The sequence below is a fragment of the Canis aureus genome, chromosome 22 (assembly GCF_053574225.1).
Source record: "Canis aureus isolate CA01 chromosome 22, VMU_Caureus_v.1.0, whole genome shotgun sequence".
Taxonomy (NCBI): domain Eukaryota; kingdom Metazoa; phylum Chordata; class Mammalia; order Carnivora; family Canidae; genus Canis; species Canis aureus.
Window position 1 is genome coordinate 26251561 of NC_135632.1, and position 17199 is coordinate 26268759.

Genomic DNA, 17199 nt, shown 5'->3' on the forward strand with positions numbered 1-17199 from the left:
CAAAGGAAGTTTTTTACAGCTCCATCTGAGCAAACAGCAGCAGAGATCTCTGGGGAGCAGTGCCAGGCCATGACACTTTATCATCTGCAAGAGTTAAGCTACCAAGGGGCCATTTCAAGTTATCCATTGGATAGAACCAATTAGGAAAGAAAGGGGCCCATCTTCAAAAGTAGCCACCTGGATTTTAAGCAACTGAATTGAGTCTGTTTATTATCCCCACTCCAAATTACCTTTCTTAGTCCACTTGCCTAACTCAGGAAGCCACCTCTAGCCAGTAAACGCTTTCGCACAAGAAATTAGGTCCTGGTGTCCAGAGGTAGTAATCACCAGACTACTTCATGACTTTGAAACACACTTGAGAAATGGAGTCATGCAAAGAAAGGCTTGTAACGGAGGGGAATCAAGCAATGGATTGGAGCTGACGGGATAGGATGTGAACTATATGATTCTCCAGTCCTAGGTGCTAGGGGTTCAAATAAAAGGCACAGCTACTAAAGACGAGGATAAGCAATGCTTTTTTCCTGACTTCATCTAGATTTCTTCCAAACCAAACCCTGTAAGTTTTTGAGTGCCAGTAATTCATTTGGGAAGTGGTCCCAGGAATCAGAGCAAGGGAGCAGGGGTAGGAAATAAGCAAGAGAAGAAAGCCTGTGAAGGGTGCCTTCATGAGCAGGTTACTGCTATAGCTATAGGGGTTCAGTTAACAGGAGCCCCTGAGGCACTGTGTAGAACACAACTCAGACTGCCTTACCAAGGGGCAGGGAAGCCAGGGCATTTATCCTCAGGGATTGAGGGCCACTCCTGAGGTCTGAATTCTCTGGGAGTGTCTGGCCTACTGGGGCGTGTCCCCATTCCAGAGAACATCTGCAAACAGAGGCTAAGAAAACTGTCCTCAGGTGATCCCAGGGTGGCCCAGAGTACCAACTACCATGGTGTGCTACGGTCAAGCACAAACACATATAGAGATTTTTTTAATATAAAGATTTTATTTATTTACTCATGAGAGACACAGGGAGAGAGGCAGAGACATAGGCAGAGGGAGAAGTGGGGTCCCCACAGGGAGCCCAATGTGGGACTCGATTCCAGGAGCCAGGGATCACGACATGAGCCAAAGGCTCAACCACTGAGCTACCCAGGTGCCCCTAAACGCAAATAGATTAAAAAGAAAAATCACAGCCTCTACATGGGAGAGGCGAGTGGAGAATTTGACGGTGGCCAAAGTCCAAAAATACATGACAACACTTCATCACACCGAAGGATTCCCCACTCATATGGCACGACAGAAACACAACTTTCCCAAATGCGTAATGGAACAGAAAAAGGGGAAGGCCAAAAGGGGAAGGGAGGGTGCCAGATGTGGGGTGAAGGGAAGACAGAGACTGTCCTCCACAAGGTAGGCAGCATGGTGCTGACAGCGCCCCTGCTCTCCCATGGGGTCCTCCCCAGGGAGGAGGGCTGAAGCTAGAGACAGAAAAACATTTTTCCGGAAGGGAAGGAAATGGTGCTGGACTGAGAGCATCTAACACGTTAGTAGCAATGAAATATTGGGAGAAACTTAATGTTGGATGCGTAACCCTTAAGTTAACTCTCTCCTCCCGCTCTATCCGTGGCCACAATCCTCTCACTACTCACATGGAAGCCAGCCAAGAGAAACTATCCCCAAACGATGCTCTTTGATGTTTTAATATTCTGATTCTCCAACACACATCATCACATGAGCGGGCACCAAGGGTTCCAAAAAGGAGTCCCAAAGTTTGTTTAAATTTTCTCAGCTGCTCTGTGACTCTGCCATGACCCCAGCTGGAAGATTTTTCCAGACATGGGACAGAAAGTCCCAAAGGAGGGGGGAAGACATTGTTTCTGAGAATGTTCTGAGAACAGCTGAAGAACTGGGACTGACAGAGCACTCAAGGAGCCAAGACTGTCTTGCCTTGTGTTATTTGTCTTGTCTTTCTCTTTCTTCCTGACTCAAGGGGCCTTGCTGTGTGCTTTGTAGATCCCGTGTGCAGAAAAGCAGTAATATGATGGAGGATACGTACACATTCGCTGGATTGACCTGAGCCAAACAAGGTCAGCAAGCCAGGGAAGGAGGCAGATGGCATGGGGCCTACTGGGTGCTGCCAGCCTGACAGCCAGGTCACTGAGGCCTCGCTCAGCTCCTTGGGAACAGGAAGGAAAGGTCTGAGGTCCATGCCAGGCAGTGGGGGTTTGAGCATGGGATGAAGTCTGCATCCGCCTGTAAGTATGGCCCCAGAGAGCCTGTGACTGGCAGGTAGCGGCAAGCTGGCTGGGTCCTGGTGTTCCAAGAGACCTCCGGGCTGGAGGGAAGAGAGAGTTCAGAGTCTGGCTAAAGCATGGGGGCTCCAAGGGCCAGAGGAGGAGGAGGAGGAGGAGGAGGAGGCTGGCCAGTTGGCCGGGTTGGGGGGTGGGGGGGAGGAGGGAGAAACAAGTAGGTGTCAGATTTGACCTCGTAGCTGGACTGAGAGCGGGCTAAGGTCTGCTGAGGTCCCAGGCAAGGGGGCTAAGATGAAAGGTCTGCATCAGAGAGCAGGGCTGTGGGCTCTATGGTGGGACAAGAGGGCAGAAAGGCTTGGAGCCCATCCAGATTCCTGACTCTGCGAGACACTGCTGCAGACTTCTGTCTGGGCCTGGTACTACCAGCGGGGCAGCTCCGGGCCTGGGTGGGGGCTATTTGTGAGGACAAAGTAGGGGAAACCCTGCACGCCAAGGAAACCCTGCACAGCCCTCTATGGGAAGCCCCTGGCAAGGACGGCAGCAGCCACGGGCACTTCCACCTCCACCACCTCATGTGACTCTCCCAGCCTGCAAGCAAGGGGCTGCATCACTTCTATGCCCAGAAACCTCAAGTGGATCCCCCAGACATCACAAACTGGAAAGTGGCAAAGCCAAGAGTCTTTAAAACCCCAAACCTTGGGTTGTTTCCAAATCTAACAAGAGGCTCATTTCATCAGTACACAGAAAGCAGGAGCTGCTGACCACGGGTGGGGAGCTCAATAGCTCGTTGTTAATGGACTGAGTGAAAGGCCAAAAAGATGGTGGCAGGTGGCAGGTCTGGGAAGAGGCAGAGCCACAGGGAAGAACCATCCTGGGGGCACAGCGAGGGGAGGGCGCTGGCCCAGCCCGGGAAAGGGCCAGACATCAGAAGGGCCAGACTCCAGAGGACACCTCCTCGCCCTCTCCACACAGTGAGCTGGCTGCCAGGGAGGCCTCCTAAAAAAAAATCCCCTCAGCTGAGAAATACAATTGAGGTCACTGGCTTGGGTTTCTGGCTGGCATTTCTCAGCATTTTTGAGTGACGAGGCACAGTATAAGAAGGGCAGTGCTTAGATGTTTTATCATTATTTCAGTGACAGTGAGAACAATCTGAATTTGTGTGGACCTTTCTGGCCTCCATGTTTCTCTGACTCAAGATGTAGCAACAGAGACAAAGAAGGAAGGACAGAGAGGAACGTTGGAGGCGAGGGGACAGGTGACAGGTTGACATCGGGGGGACGCCTTCCTGACCTTCCACTGCACTGGCCTTCCCCACCTGGCCTGTTCATTACAGATGAAGAAAGCATGCTCCCCATTGACAGAAATGCATCACAAGGGGCCATTCATGCTCCTGTGAGCAGAGCTGCTGGGGTGCCATGTGTTCACCATAAGGCAGGGGCAAGCACGGGAAGTGCAGCGTCTGAGGGGAGGCATGGGGCTGTCCCAGCACCAGGTCAGGAGATCTCTGCACAGCAGGGACATGAAACCCTCAGAAAATGCTCCAGGACCAGGAAATAAGGCGATGACCAGGAAGAGAACTGCATGATGGATCTCCAGAGGGACCTGCATGGGCAAGGGGGCATAACCTCCAGACCAGAGAGGCAGTTCAAGAGCCCACGGGGATGGGGAGGGCCCGCCTGCCTTGGGTCTGGATGGTGAATCTGCTGGCAAGCCCTATGTGAGCAGTTGCAGCCTAGACCTGGCTCCCCTAGGCCTCCTATAAAGGAAATAAATTAAACGAGGAGAAGGAGGGGGAAAGAGGGAGACTCCCTCTGGATTTTTTTTTAATTGTCTTGCTGTGATTGCCTATTTAAACCCACCTGGCAGAAAGAGGAGTAAAAACACTTCACCCTCCTTAGGGGGCCCTGAGAGAAAGGCAAGCTGAAAGCTGAGCAAGCAGCGGGGAGGGGAGACTGAGAGGATGCCGGGGCAGGTTGGTGGTGCAAGGAAATGGCAAGACTTCTCAGGGAAAAGATTTAGGAGAGAGGCCCAGGTCAGGTGAAGGCCATGACCAATGCTGACATGCTCCCGCATGTCCGGCCTTCAGGGAGGCTGGATGCTCAAGCTATGAGATTAAACTTCACTACATGAGGGCATGGAAGGTGACTTTCCTTATCTGTGAAATGGGTTTAATAATAACATCGGCCACCATAAAGCTGTTGTGAGGCACCATCAAGATGGCACATCGGCAGAACCTAGACAGGCTCACCCAGGGTTACCACCATCATAAACTGTTGTCTATTCATCCCCCACAAGGCCATGTATGTGCACCAGCAATGCCTGTGTGTTCATTAGCTGATAAAAAAAGTCCAAAGGCTCATTTCTGCCACACAACAAGGAATAAAGGATGGCAGAGAGCTGCCAAAATTTCAGAGACCCGTGGCCTCCTAGCAGAGAGATGGGGGCTGTGTGTAAACAACAGCCAGCCAGCTTGCCCACTGGGTGAGATTAAAGTGGGTATTATAACATCCTCCACGGCCGAAATTCCCATCCACTATTGGGCCGACCACCTCCAGACACACATTAACGCATTACTCCTCAGCAGGATCTGGTTTGTTAGGAGAGAACAGAGACTCTGAAGAAATGAGACACAGGCCAAGACACCTCAGCTGTTGAGGACTCTCTGTGTGTACAGCAATGGAAGGGAGTCTCTGGGTGAGAGAGGCAAATAGCCCCAGGGCAGCATGTGGAGGAAAGGGTCCTAGGGCAGGAGGTCTGGAAGCAGTCTGGGAGAAAGGTGGATTCTGGAGCAGGAAATACCAGAAAAGTCCCGAGGGGTACTTCAGTATTAAGTGTCTCCTTTCTCAAAACCAGGGTTCTGTGCAGGAGTAGAGGTCAGTAGGCAGGGCTACTGAGCCTGTACGCCAAAAATAACAGTTCACACTCAGAGTCAGGCAATGGTAACTGTTTTAAATGTACATCTCATTTAACATTCCAACAAGAAAATATTGCTCCATCTCTATTTTCCAGGGTAAGAAACCGAGGCACAGGAGGGTATTGTGCCCAAGACTGCCTAGGTAGAAGGTGACAAATGGAATGTAAGTCTAGATTCTAAAAGATTATTTATTTGTTTGTTTATTTGAGAGAGAGAGAGAGAGAACATGAGCAGGGAGGAGAGTCAGAGGGAGAGGGTGAAGCAGGGGAGTCCGATGTGGGACTCGATCCCAGGACCCCAGGATCATGATCTGAGCTGATGTCAAATGCTTAACGGACTGAGCCACCCAGGTGCCCCTGGAGTCTAGGTTCTTACCATAGTGCTACCTGCCTCTCAAGATTCCTGTCCTTTTCTCCTGAGGGGCCTGTGCCTGCCCTGAACCCTCACCCTGGTATGTTCCTCCAAGGAAGCCGGTCTTCCTATCAGAGATTCAGAGCAACAAATCCAGCCCAACACCACTGAGAAGATGGAGGTTTCTGGAATAAGACTTCAACATTCATCAGGAGATGCACACAGGGTCTCAGCTACTCTGGAGGGACCAGAAGTCTACCTCACCCTGCATGAAATGCCCCATAAATAAAGAACCCCACTTTAGGATCTAGACTTGATTAAACAACAATCATAATATATCCCAGAATGGAGGTAGTAACTTAATCCCTTTAAGTTAACTTTGCAAATAAGCCCAGAATGAACCATCCCACAATTTTCTTTTTAGGAACTACTGACCTAATATAATAAAAGAAACTGTTCTACCTTCTTTTCTATTCTCAAAGCATAAACTGTTCCTCATCATTAATAAGAGGCTAATTTTGGGATGCCTGGCTGGCTCAGTCAGTTAAGCAACCGACTCTTGATCTCGGTTCAAGCCATGATCTTAGGGTCGTGGGAGCAAGCCCGGGGTGGGGCTCCATGCTCAGTAAGAAATCTGCTTGTCCCTCTCCCTCTGCTTTTCCTCCTGGTCAAATAAACAGATAGATAGATAGATAGTAGATAGATAGATGGATAGAGATAGATAGATAATCTAATTTTAAGAATCAGTAAATGAATCATAACATTAACCAGGAAGGTTAAGGCTAAGGAGAAAGGCCTCCTAAGGCCTGGGGGTCTCCTCGCAGTCTTGTTACTTGTGCACCTTCCAAAGGCTTGGAAAAGACCACAAAACTCATGTGAGAGCCTGGCTCTCAGGAAATGGCTGGACACTAGATTTCTTGGAGAAAGAAGAGGAAAGGGAATTACAGGGAAATGGAGTGAAACGTCACTCACCATAAACTGAGAGCGTCCGTCGATCTTATTACTCTATGAGAGCATCACACAGGGGAGACTGAGCAGAGAGGTGAAATGGGATGGCCGTTAAGGCAGCGGGGCTCACAGACCAGATCTGCCAGTTTCCAGCGTGGGTGAAGATTTACTCTCTAACCTCTGTTTACTCAGCTGTAAAATGGGCAGTGATACCACAGCTGACCCACATCACAGGGCTATAGGGGGAATTAAGAGATCAGTCATGTAAAATGCTTACTGGTGCAGGGCCCGGTACACAGGAAGTATCAATATAATGTTGGCTACTATCATCACTGTTGTATTGTTATTTGAAATTGCCAACCTAAAGTGCATGCTCTAATGGCCGTTACAATGTGATTAAGAGGATTCACATATTGGTGGCCTCTCCTTGGCAGTGTTCTCTCCACAGTGCTGATTTGTCAACTACACACACTCCCTGAAATCTGGTTGTTTACAGCCTAGTGAGTTGAATCACCAGTTTCCTGCACAATTTGTCCTCAAATGGCTTTCTTGATTTCTTTCTTTAGGCAGATATTCAAAATAAACGGACCAAAAGTGGAGCATAGGTTCTACATTGGTGCCCAGCATGTTAACACTTCCTATGCTAAGAGCGAACTAATTCAAGGTCAGTGCAGGAGTGTGGGGATAAAGATCCCTCAGGTTCTAGAATCCACTTCCAATGTGACATGTTGGAGCAACTGCAAGTCAATTTCATGTGGCTGTGCTCTCTCAGAAGTCAAAACCCCAAAAGCAATCAGTCAGGAGGCCCAGAAAAATCAAGTTTTGGATAGACAGCCATCTGTACACTCTCATTCTATTTCTTTTTCCTAAAATGCCATGGGAATTACTGGAAAGCTGTTAGCCTCTCTTTAAGTGGGTCAAGAGTCCCTGTGTGGACATACTTACTTCCCGAAAGTGGCTCCTCATGCACTTCCAAGAGGTCACCATCCGGCCCATCCAAAGTCTTGTTCACCCCATGTGGTGACAATGCTGCACCATCCCCATCTCCTGAGGACAAGCTGGGCTGCTCAGCAACGGGCGTCTCCCCTCTGGGGCCCTGGCCTGGCTCCTGGCTGCTGTGGGTCCCTGCTGGTGCACCTGGCTTCTCATCACCCCCACACCTCCCAGGCTCCTTTTCCGCATCTCTGGTGTCTGCTGGGGGGCTGCTGGCTGCTGGCTTCGCAGGGCAACCGTACTGAGGTATGACACCGACAAACTTCAGGCCCTGACTTGCAGCATCCTGGATCTGTGAACAAAATGAAGGGAACCAATTGAATGGGATGTTCTATCAAAGGGGAGCATGTACAACATCCAAAAACACCTCACTAAAGGCATCTGTGGGTATTTCAGTCTGAACATGAAATCTCTCAGACGCTCCATGTTCCCTCTAGGTGGTGGCCACACCCTAACCCTGGCCCCACTGGGGACAGAGAGCATGGGGCTTGCTCTTTTTAACTACGAGGCATGTGGCTAGACAGGGCTGAGATTACCTCTCTTTGAAATACTGCACGAGTCCCTTCTAGTTATTCTTTTTTCTAAGAGGCTACAAGAAGGTTCTAAAGGGTGGGCTGGAACAAAGAGTTTGAAAGAGGAAGTTCATTTTGGTAAGAGTTTATTTTTTTCGTTATTTTTTTTCTGATGAATCACCTACTTCCTGCCAATGAGGCTACTGTATAATCCAGCATGTCTATATAACCATATACCAACTACCAGATGATATTTTATGACCCAAAGAGCTTCCTCTTTTAAACCATTGTTTTGGCAGAGGAGGGCGGGAGTGGGGAGAAGCACCACTATGTGAAAGCTGATGCGCACGTTCCCCAGGGCGGGGAAATCTGATGGGGACCTGCTTGGGAGGTGCTCTCCGCCAAAGCCAAAGGCACCTGAAAACGATGCTGGGTCCACAGGCATTGCTTGGGCAGACTCGTGACTCTCTAAGCTATGGTACATACCCTCTAACCTTGGTAACAGGTAGCTTGCTTCTGACTTCCTGAGCCCACGAGATGGGGGGTGGCTAATGGCCACACAGAGTATTGAGGCACTTTAACTCTCCCCTCCCAGACGAATACCCCCAGGCTGTTTAATAGTCCTAAGTGAAAGAAAAATGCAAAGTAGTAGCCTAATAAAATTAAGCAAGAGCCAGCCCAAAGTAGGAAATCAGCTTTAGGGGACTTCCTGGGCAAGGATGCTCAGGTCACTTTACAGATAAATCAGGAAGTGAGGACCTCAGGGTTGTAGGAGTCTTAGTCACCAACCTGAGTGAATGACCTCAGAAAATCTTGAGGCTTCTGCAGCAATCATCCACCCTTATTTGAGAATTGGTAAGAAACGCCAGCATGGAGCTACTCTCTCTAAGGGACAAGCAAGCCATGACAGCCCTCCTTGGATGAACCAGCATAATTTTAAGCCAAAGGTCATTTTAGTTCAACACTGCACATTCTGGAAAGCAATCTAGAGCAGTTACAAATGTACAGTACAGTCTTTCTATAAAGTCTAACCCATGCTAGAAAATAATGACAATAGGAGGAATCACCAGCTAGTGTAGACTTACTGTGTCCAATGCACTGTACTAGGCATTTTACATAAATTGTTCTGTGTAATCCTTCCAAGACCCCACATTGTATCATCATCTTCATTTCAGATGAGGATGCTGAGGCCCAGAGGCATTAAAGTCATAAAGCAAGCAGCAAGTAGCTAAAGTTCAAAGCGAGGTATGAGTCAGGCCCAAGTTCATTCTCTCAACCACATGACCAAGTGGACAGCTCTCAAAGCATCATCAAGCACATACATGTTCTTGGACATATATGTGTCCAAACATATGGCCATGGTTGGCTCAATCCATTCTTCAAAAATTGAACAAAAGGGGTCCACTAAACAGATCCCTTTCCATTCTGAAAATTTTTCACCCACAAATCTGGGATACTCACTTACTTTTATAAATTGTTTTGGAGAGCTTCTGAAAGAAGACACAGGTAACAAGAGTTTTAAAAGAAAAGAGTGGGAGATAATGATTGTCAAAGTACCTTAGGTTAAGGGAAGCTCCTGCATACAAAGCAGAGCTCTGAGCTTCCTGGTGACACAGGCAAAGCAATGGATTTTACAATCCTCAAATGAAATGAGGAAACATGCCAGCTCCCTAAGAGAGAAGTATAATTTGCTGGTAAGGAACCGAGAAGTTCGTTGTAGGACTCTTGTAGAGTCATGGTGTAAGACATGTCTTCCTTAGTTTTACAGAAAATGAAGAGATATTTTTCTCACATCACTTAGGTATTCTTAACCCTTGATAAAAAGCGAGGACATCAGGCTAAAGCACAGATCTTTGAAGGTCCTTCTATGTGGAGCTGAAGCGAGGTGACCCAGGTCTCTGTGGACAGCTGTGGCAGATGGCAGCACGCTGACATGTGTCAGTGCCGGGGAACTGGGCCACATTACCACTAACTTCTCCAATTCCCACCACAGTGGCCAGGGGTGGCTTTTTCTAATCTTAAATTGTTGAAATTTGTCAAGTTATTTCACAAATTACTTGCCTACACTTCTTCAGAAGGGGTCTGGAAACTGGCTTTTTAAAGTTTCAAATACGTTAGGCAAATTCTCAAGGCACTAAACCTGTACTAAAAGTAAACGAAACCTAACTAGCCACAAATTTTCATAGGTGAGAAAATACCATTAATAATTTCCAGATGTAGCTCTTATGGGAAGGACAGTGAGCCATCTTCCCCCAAGCTGCAGACCTCTGTTTCAGCTGTCAGGCCCCTACACTCCAGTGTGGCTTTCTCCTTCACCAACTGCAAACCTGAGCCTCTCCGCTTGCTGTGGCACTGCAGGGACAGGTACGCTGCCGGCACTTGGCCTGCTCACACCTGGCCCACGTGACAGGGGTCTCACTGCAGACAAAACACCTCTGATGGCTGAAGCATTTTTAAAAGCTGGTCTCACCAAGGGCTTGACCCCAGGCCAGTCTCAACCTGAGTCATGGGGCTGGAAGGCAGGAAGGCCTGGCTTGGAGCTCCAGACGTGATTCTGGTACCAGAGTATGTTACATAACTTTCTATGGTTCAGTTTTCTCACCCATAATATGGGGAAATCATACTTCTCTTGCAGTTGCTCTGAAAATCAGACATTGCATATGGCAGGTGTGCTGAAGGAGAGGCACAGAGAAGGTAGTCCTGACTGTTACCGTTGCTCTACCCCCCTCCTTGTCGGTCCCAGGCTTCTGTGACCCTGCAGAGACTGCTGACAGTCACCCAGAGTAAGGAGGTGACAAATCTGGACACAGGGCACTATTCCAGTCCTCTCCTTCCTTACTGAGACTTGAAATTGGAGAGCTTTGCATTAATCAGACATGCATTCCCACAGCTAACTGGGCAACCGTATTCCTTGGTGCTACTGCACCTCAAACTTGTCTTCTATGCCAGGGGTTCCCAAAGTGGAGTCCCTTATTAGCAACACCAGCATCACCTGGGAAGTTGTTAGAAATGCAAATTTTCAGGTCTTACTGACTCAGAAACCCGGAATCAAAACCTCCTTCAGATTTGATCCCCAAATAGGTTTTGCCTGGCATACTGTATTTCTGGATCATGACATGATCATGACATGTTGGGCCCAGACACTTGTGTTTTAGCAAGCCTTCCAGGTGATTCCAATGCACCCCAAATTTGAGAATGCACATTTCACAAAGGCAGAATTTTGTGCGCTGCTGTGTGCCTGGTGTTAGGATAATGTCTGACATACAGTAAGTGCTTAGTAAGTATCTGTGGAATGAATGAATGAATGAATGAATGGGTACAATAAATAATGAGTAATGAGTGAAGGTAGGGATGAAGCCAATTAATTTTTCAGCTCCCGAATTCAACAAACTGTATTAAGTCCCTACACTGGCCCAGACCAACACTGTATCTAGATGCTGGGGTATAAAATAGGAATCTCAAATCTTAAGATTCAGCCAATTATTGTAAACAGACTTTAAAAACAACTACATTAATACGGCACAAAAATGCTTACTTTGTAATATTTTATTTAAAAATCAAGATTATAAATTCACACAGTATCATGACAGCTATGTAATATTTCTATTACTATGACTTTTCAAAATTTATCTAATGAGTATGCATATTACTTTTATAACTGAAAAAAAGTAAACATTCCAAAAATTTCTCATTGAGAATGACAAATATAGTAATGGATATAAAGGCATAGAAATGACAATGATTATTCTTGCCTAAAGGGGAGGTCAAAATGTTTCTGACAGGTCAGGGCTATAACAAATGAAATAATGTAATATAACAGGAAGAGGTAAGGAGTGTGATAAAATTGGAGTATGTATGCCTCATTGTACACATTCAAATTAAAAAAAAAATTTGGGATCCCTGGGTGGCGCAGCAGTTTAGCACCTGCCTTTGGCCCAGGGCGCGATCCTGGAGACCTGGGATCGAATCCCACGTCAGGCTCCCGGTGCATGGAGCCTGCTTCTCCCTCTGCCTATGTCTCTGCCTCTCTCTCTCTCTCTCTCTCTGTGACTATCATAAATAAATAAAAATTAAAAAAATTTTTTTCCCCAAAATACTGTGCTAGGCAAAACCTATTTAGGGAGCAAATCTGAGGTTTGAAGGATGAATAGGAGTTCTCCAGACAGGTGAAAAAAAGGGAGAATGGCAATGCAGGTAAAGAGAAAGAAGGATCATCATGGGTAAAAACGTGATGGTTTGCAACAGCCTGATGTATTGAAGTATCTTTTATGAATATTTCTGGATCATGACAGGACAAGCTAGGTGTAGGGGCGAACTGGAAATCAGAAGGGCCATATCGTGGATGTCACTGAATGCCCATGCCAACAAAGGCTGTGACTTCACACTGCAGGCCAGCATAACCAACTTTCCCACTGTAGTAACTCCAAAAACAGAGAATGGAGGTCTGAGGGCAAAGCACAAGATTTCTTTGAATGCTCACCTTTTATCTTAAACATTAATGAGAAATTTGTATCCTGCACCATTGTACTATACAGTATTGAAACTTTTAAAAAGATGCCAAGGTTAAATGACTCCCTCTTGCCCCCACCCCAACCCTTCCAGAGAAACTCATGTCTCAGGAATATGAAACATCTTGGTGCATAAATCTTTGCAGCTCTCCTTACTTTCTTCGGGTGGATTCCTGGAAGAGGAATTAATGGGTCAAGGGATATTAACTTTTCAAAGGCTTGATACAGGCTGCCAAATTGTTTACCAGAAAGGGGGAGTAGTAGTCCTTTTCAACCAGAGGAACTGCATTTAGATTTTATAAAGATCAATATTTGGCTAGACCCTAAGGGCCCTGACTCTTCTAACTCTAGTACAGCACTTGCTTTTCTCTTTTTCTCTCTTAAAGTCATTTGATTGTTTGTTAAACTGATCCCTGTTTGTTTCTCATGCACTCATTTATTCATTTGTTCCTTCATAACCTTTATGGAGAAAATCTCTTGAGCGTACTAATGGTAGGCACTGGATGCCATTTGTCAGGGTTCACCCTCAGTTACCCAGTCTCCTCACTCTACATCCCCTGTGGTGACCTCTTCTCCTCATGTGGGTTTGGCCACTAGTCATATGTTAATTATTCCCAAATTCGGACTCCCCAGCTGTGACTTTCCTCTGAAGTTCAAACCTATATGACTGATGATCAGAGCTGCTAGGTCCACCATTGTCCTTGTTTCTCAAACTAGAGCCACAGGCTTCTTCCTTAGCTCTTGCCTCTCTCTAACCCTGTGTTATCAGCTCACCACATCCTGACAGATTTATCCCTCAGTGTTTCTGGACTCCCTTCCCCATTCTCCATACATCTAAGATCAATTTACTTCGGTCTCATTGTCTGCTGCTAGACACTGCCATTCCTCCAAGTCCTCATGAGCATGGAGTCAAATCAATGTGGAAGATCAAATCACAAACACCCAGGTCACCTTGTTATGGAATTCCCTGCAGACTGTCACATGCATGCCTATAAAATTTCTCTAATGACTGTGATTATTAAAATAGCAACTGTTAACATTGTATAACTTTTCCACAAAGAACTTTAATATGCAGGATCTTAGGCCCCAAATAATACCTTACAGAAGAGGAAACTGGTTCTGGTCAAACTACCCAGAGCTAACTACACTGGTCAAACTATCCAGGGCTGGTCAAACTACCCACAGCTAATCACAGGCAAAGTCCAGATTCAGCTCAGTATCCTAAATCCAACCTGATGCTCCTTCAGTGGTACCACTCTTTCTATTTTGTGTAATCTAGCCTGTCCCAAGATGCTCAGTATGATACCAGTTTAAACTGAAATACACCTGCACCCACCCTCTCATTTCTGCTACATTTAAAAACCACCACACCCCTGGCACTTCCAGGAGTAACACTGCTAGCTTAGGCAGCAAAAATTAAGTAAGACCATTTTCAACTGATCCGAGACTTCATTCAACTGCTCTGTAATGAGTAAACACAAATTTTATAGTAACTTTATTTTCCCAACCTAAAAATCAGATATTATAGTGTGAGAAAGATATTTTTCTCTTCAAAAAATTTATTTCTGGGACGCCTGGGTGGCTTAGCAGTTGAGCGTCTGCCTTTGGCTCAGGGCATGATCCTGCGTGATCCTGGGGTTCCAGGACCGAGTCCCACATCGGGCTCCTGCAGAAAGCCTGCCTGCTTCTCCCTCTGCCTCTCTATGTCTCTCATGAATAAATAAATAAATCTTTTTAAAAAATTTATTTCTATAAAGTCTTAACTCATTATAAAAACTTAGAGCTTCTTTGGTTATACACATTTTTATTCTTTTTAAAGATTTTATTTGAGAGAGACAGAGACAGAGAACATGAGCCAGGGAGCAGAGGGGCAGAGAGAGAGGGAGAAGCAGGCTCCCCACTGAGCAGGAGCCCAATGCAGGACTTGATCCCAGGACTTGGAGATCATGACCTGAGCCAAAGGCAGATGCTCAACCGACTGAGCCACACAGGTACTCCTGGTTATATTTTTAAAGAATCACTTTCCTGAAAAATCACAACATGACATTGGAACAGTCCCAGAAAATCTAAGACGTGTTGTCTGTTACTCTACTTCCAAAATGAATACCTGCTGCTAAAGATACATACAGGTTTTTCCTACTATCTGAAAGTAGTGTGTTCCTATGAAAACTTTTGTCAGCCAAAAGACACAAAATGAAGAAGCAATTACCATTAGTTTCTATGGAAAAAATCTTGAGCAGACCCAGACCCAAAGAATAATCTCTCTTAAGCTTTTCTGATACATTAGGACACGTTTTGCTAACAGATGCACAAAATAAATCAAGATAAAGCACAGATGCTCACAGACACAGATCAAAGTTATGGAGGCTGGAGGCTGAGATGTTGAGTATAGTTCCTGGGGAAGGACACTGGTGGGGCCACTATTGCTGCTTGGTGTATGTGCTGCCTCTATGATGGCTTGCTGCAAAACAAACAATGAATGCTATTTTTGCTTTTTGCCCTTTTTCACAAAAGCAAAAATCCTCATTGGATTTCTCCCACTTGGTGAAAACAGGTACTAAGGTAGGTTTTTGTAAAAGAGAAGTAGCATAACGTGAACTCTCAAAAAGTGGAGGATATCTGCACTCTGTCTAGTACATGTGTTTCTGTTTTAGAGTATATGTATCAGCCAGGATGAAACCAGTTATAGAGAAATGGAACATGGGCTGGATTTTGTAAAAATGAAAGCTATGTGTAACATGATGAAAGGAGCAGAATAGGATCCTGCTGACTGGTCAATGGGAATCACAGTTCCCACAGACCATACTAAATGGCATATGTGAAGGATCAGAGTCAGTGGAAGACTGTTTTGTCAGAATCCAGTGAAAAAGGTGTTGTGGATAATTTTATGTGTCAAATGGCCAAACTATGGTGACCAGTTGCTTGGTCAACACTAGTCTAGACATTTCCATAGAGATATTTTAAAGACATGATTAACATCTTAATTAATTGACTTTAAATAAAGCAGATTGCCTTCAATTATATGGATGGGCCTCACTCAATCAGTGGAAGGCCTTAAGAACAAAGATGGAGTTTTCCCCAAAAAAGGAATTCTGCTTTTAGACAACAACCTAGAAAATCTGCTCGAGTTTACAACCTTCAGACTCACAATGCAGCCTGACTCTTACCTGAGCCTCCAGCGGGCCAGAGAACCCAGCAGGTTTTGGACTTGCTAGTTCCCACAATCCTTAAAAATCAATCAATTCCAATCTCAGTATCTCTCTCTACAGATAGATCAATCAATAGATAAATAATCCTATTAGGGGATCCCTGGGTGGCTCAGCAGTTTAGTGTCTGCCTTCAGCCCAGGGCATGATCCTGGGGTCCTGTGATCGAGTCCCACATCGGGCTCCCTGCATGGACACTGCTTCCCCCTCTGCCTGTGTCTCTGCCTCTCTCTCTGTGTGTGTCTTTCATGAATAAGTAAATAAAATATTTAAAAAATAATCCTATTAGATCTGTTCCTCCAGGGAATTTTGACTAATACAGAAGGAAAATAGAGAAAGGAAGCAAGGGGTATAAGATAGCACAGGGCAGGCTGATAAAGGTCTCTTAAATCTGTACCCGACTTGGGTGTGAAATGAAGATATGGCCAGGAGCTCCCAAAAGGTAGTGAAAGAGCATGTGCCCCAAACAGAAACAAGACCATTGGGATTTATTCTGACATTGACTTACACTCCCAGAGGAGAGGCTGAAGTATGGCAAGAAGGTTACCAGGTAAAGGAAACTGCCCCACCACATTTTGAGGTGAGAAAAGGTAAATCCTTAACTTCTACAAGTTATAGGCAGTTTCTAATTTTATGATGAACTTAAAAGTTAAATTAATAGAATTAAAATTAAATTCATAACTCATTAGTGAACTAATGCTGGAAAATCAGAAACTCACAGACTTTTAAAAGATACAGAGCTGGGCCATCCAATATGGTAAGCTATTAGCCAGGTGTGACTATTTAAATTTAAAATAATTCAAATAAAATTAAATCAGAAGTTCAGTTCCTCAGGCACACTAGCTATATTTCAAGTGTTCAATAGCCACTTGTGGCTAGTGACCATATTATTGGACAGTGAAGATACAGAACGTTTCCATCATCACATATTAATAAATATTATTGTGAGCATAATAAATCATATAAAATACTAATAGAAACAGTTTTCAACAATGACTCCAGAGGCATGTAACATAGGGAAAAGACTAAGACCTCTCTCTCACACACACATATACACACCCCACATTTACCCTAACCCAGACCACTGCCCACTCTGACCCTCCCCCATAACTCATGGGCCACCATTCTGCAACAGCTGACATTTTAAAGTCTTTGGGGATGTACGAAATATAAAAGGAACCTACAGAAGCATGCACTTATGTCAAGAACAGGCACAAAAATGCTGTTCTGAGTGGCACAGTTACACATGAGTCTTTACGGTGAATATTTTATCAGAGGCATACAACCCTTCTCATCTTTTGTCACCTAAACTCTGTACAGCTATCTGAAAAGAAAGGTTCAAAAATAACACAGGTTTTAGCTCAAGTCTGAAGATGCCCTTAGTTCTGATGTGTTAACATTCAGCCTTAGGAACTGAAACCTTTACTAAGCATTGTTGGGAGTTTAGCGCCATTATCATATAAACCTGCTGGCGTTGTGGTTTTCTCCTTTAATGACTGGGGCTCTTAGAATAAGCCCTGGACAAGAAGTCT

The 17199-nt window shown here is 45.5% G+C and overlaps 1 protein-coding gene across 2 annotated transcripts in view; it reads right to left on the minus strand.

Annotated features, from left to right (window-relative positions):
- RFTN1 (raftlin, lipid raft linker 1) overlaps nt 1-17199 on the minus strand; it is a 200115-nt gene that overhangs the window by 52285 nt on the left and 130631 nt on the right. For both annotated transcript variants that reach the window (XM_077865297.1, XM_077865296.1), the window contains exon 5: nt 7394-7733. In XM_077865297.1, the coding sequence (XP_077721423.1) occupies nt 7394-7733 (340 nt within the window). The remainder of the gene's footprint in view (nt 1-7393; nt 7734-17199) is intronic.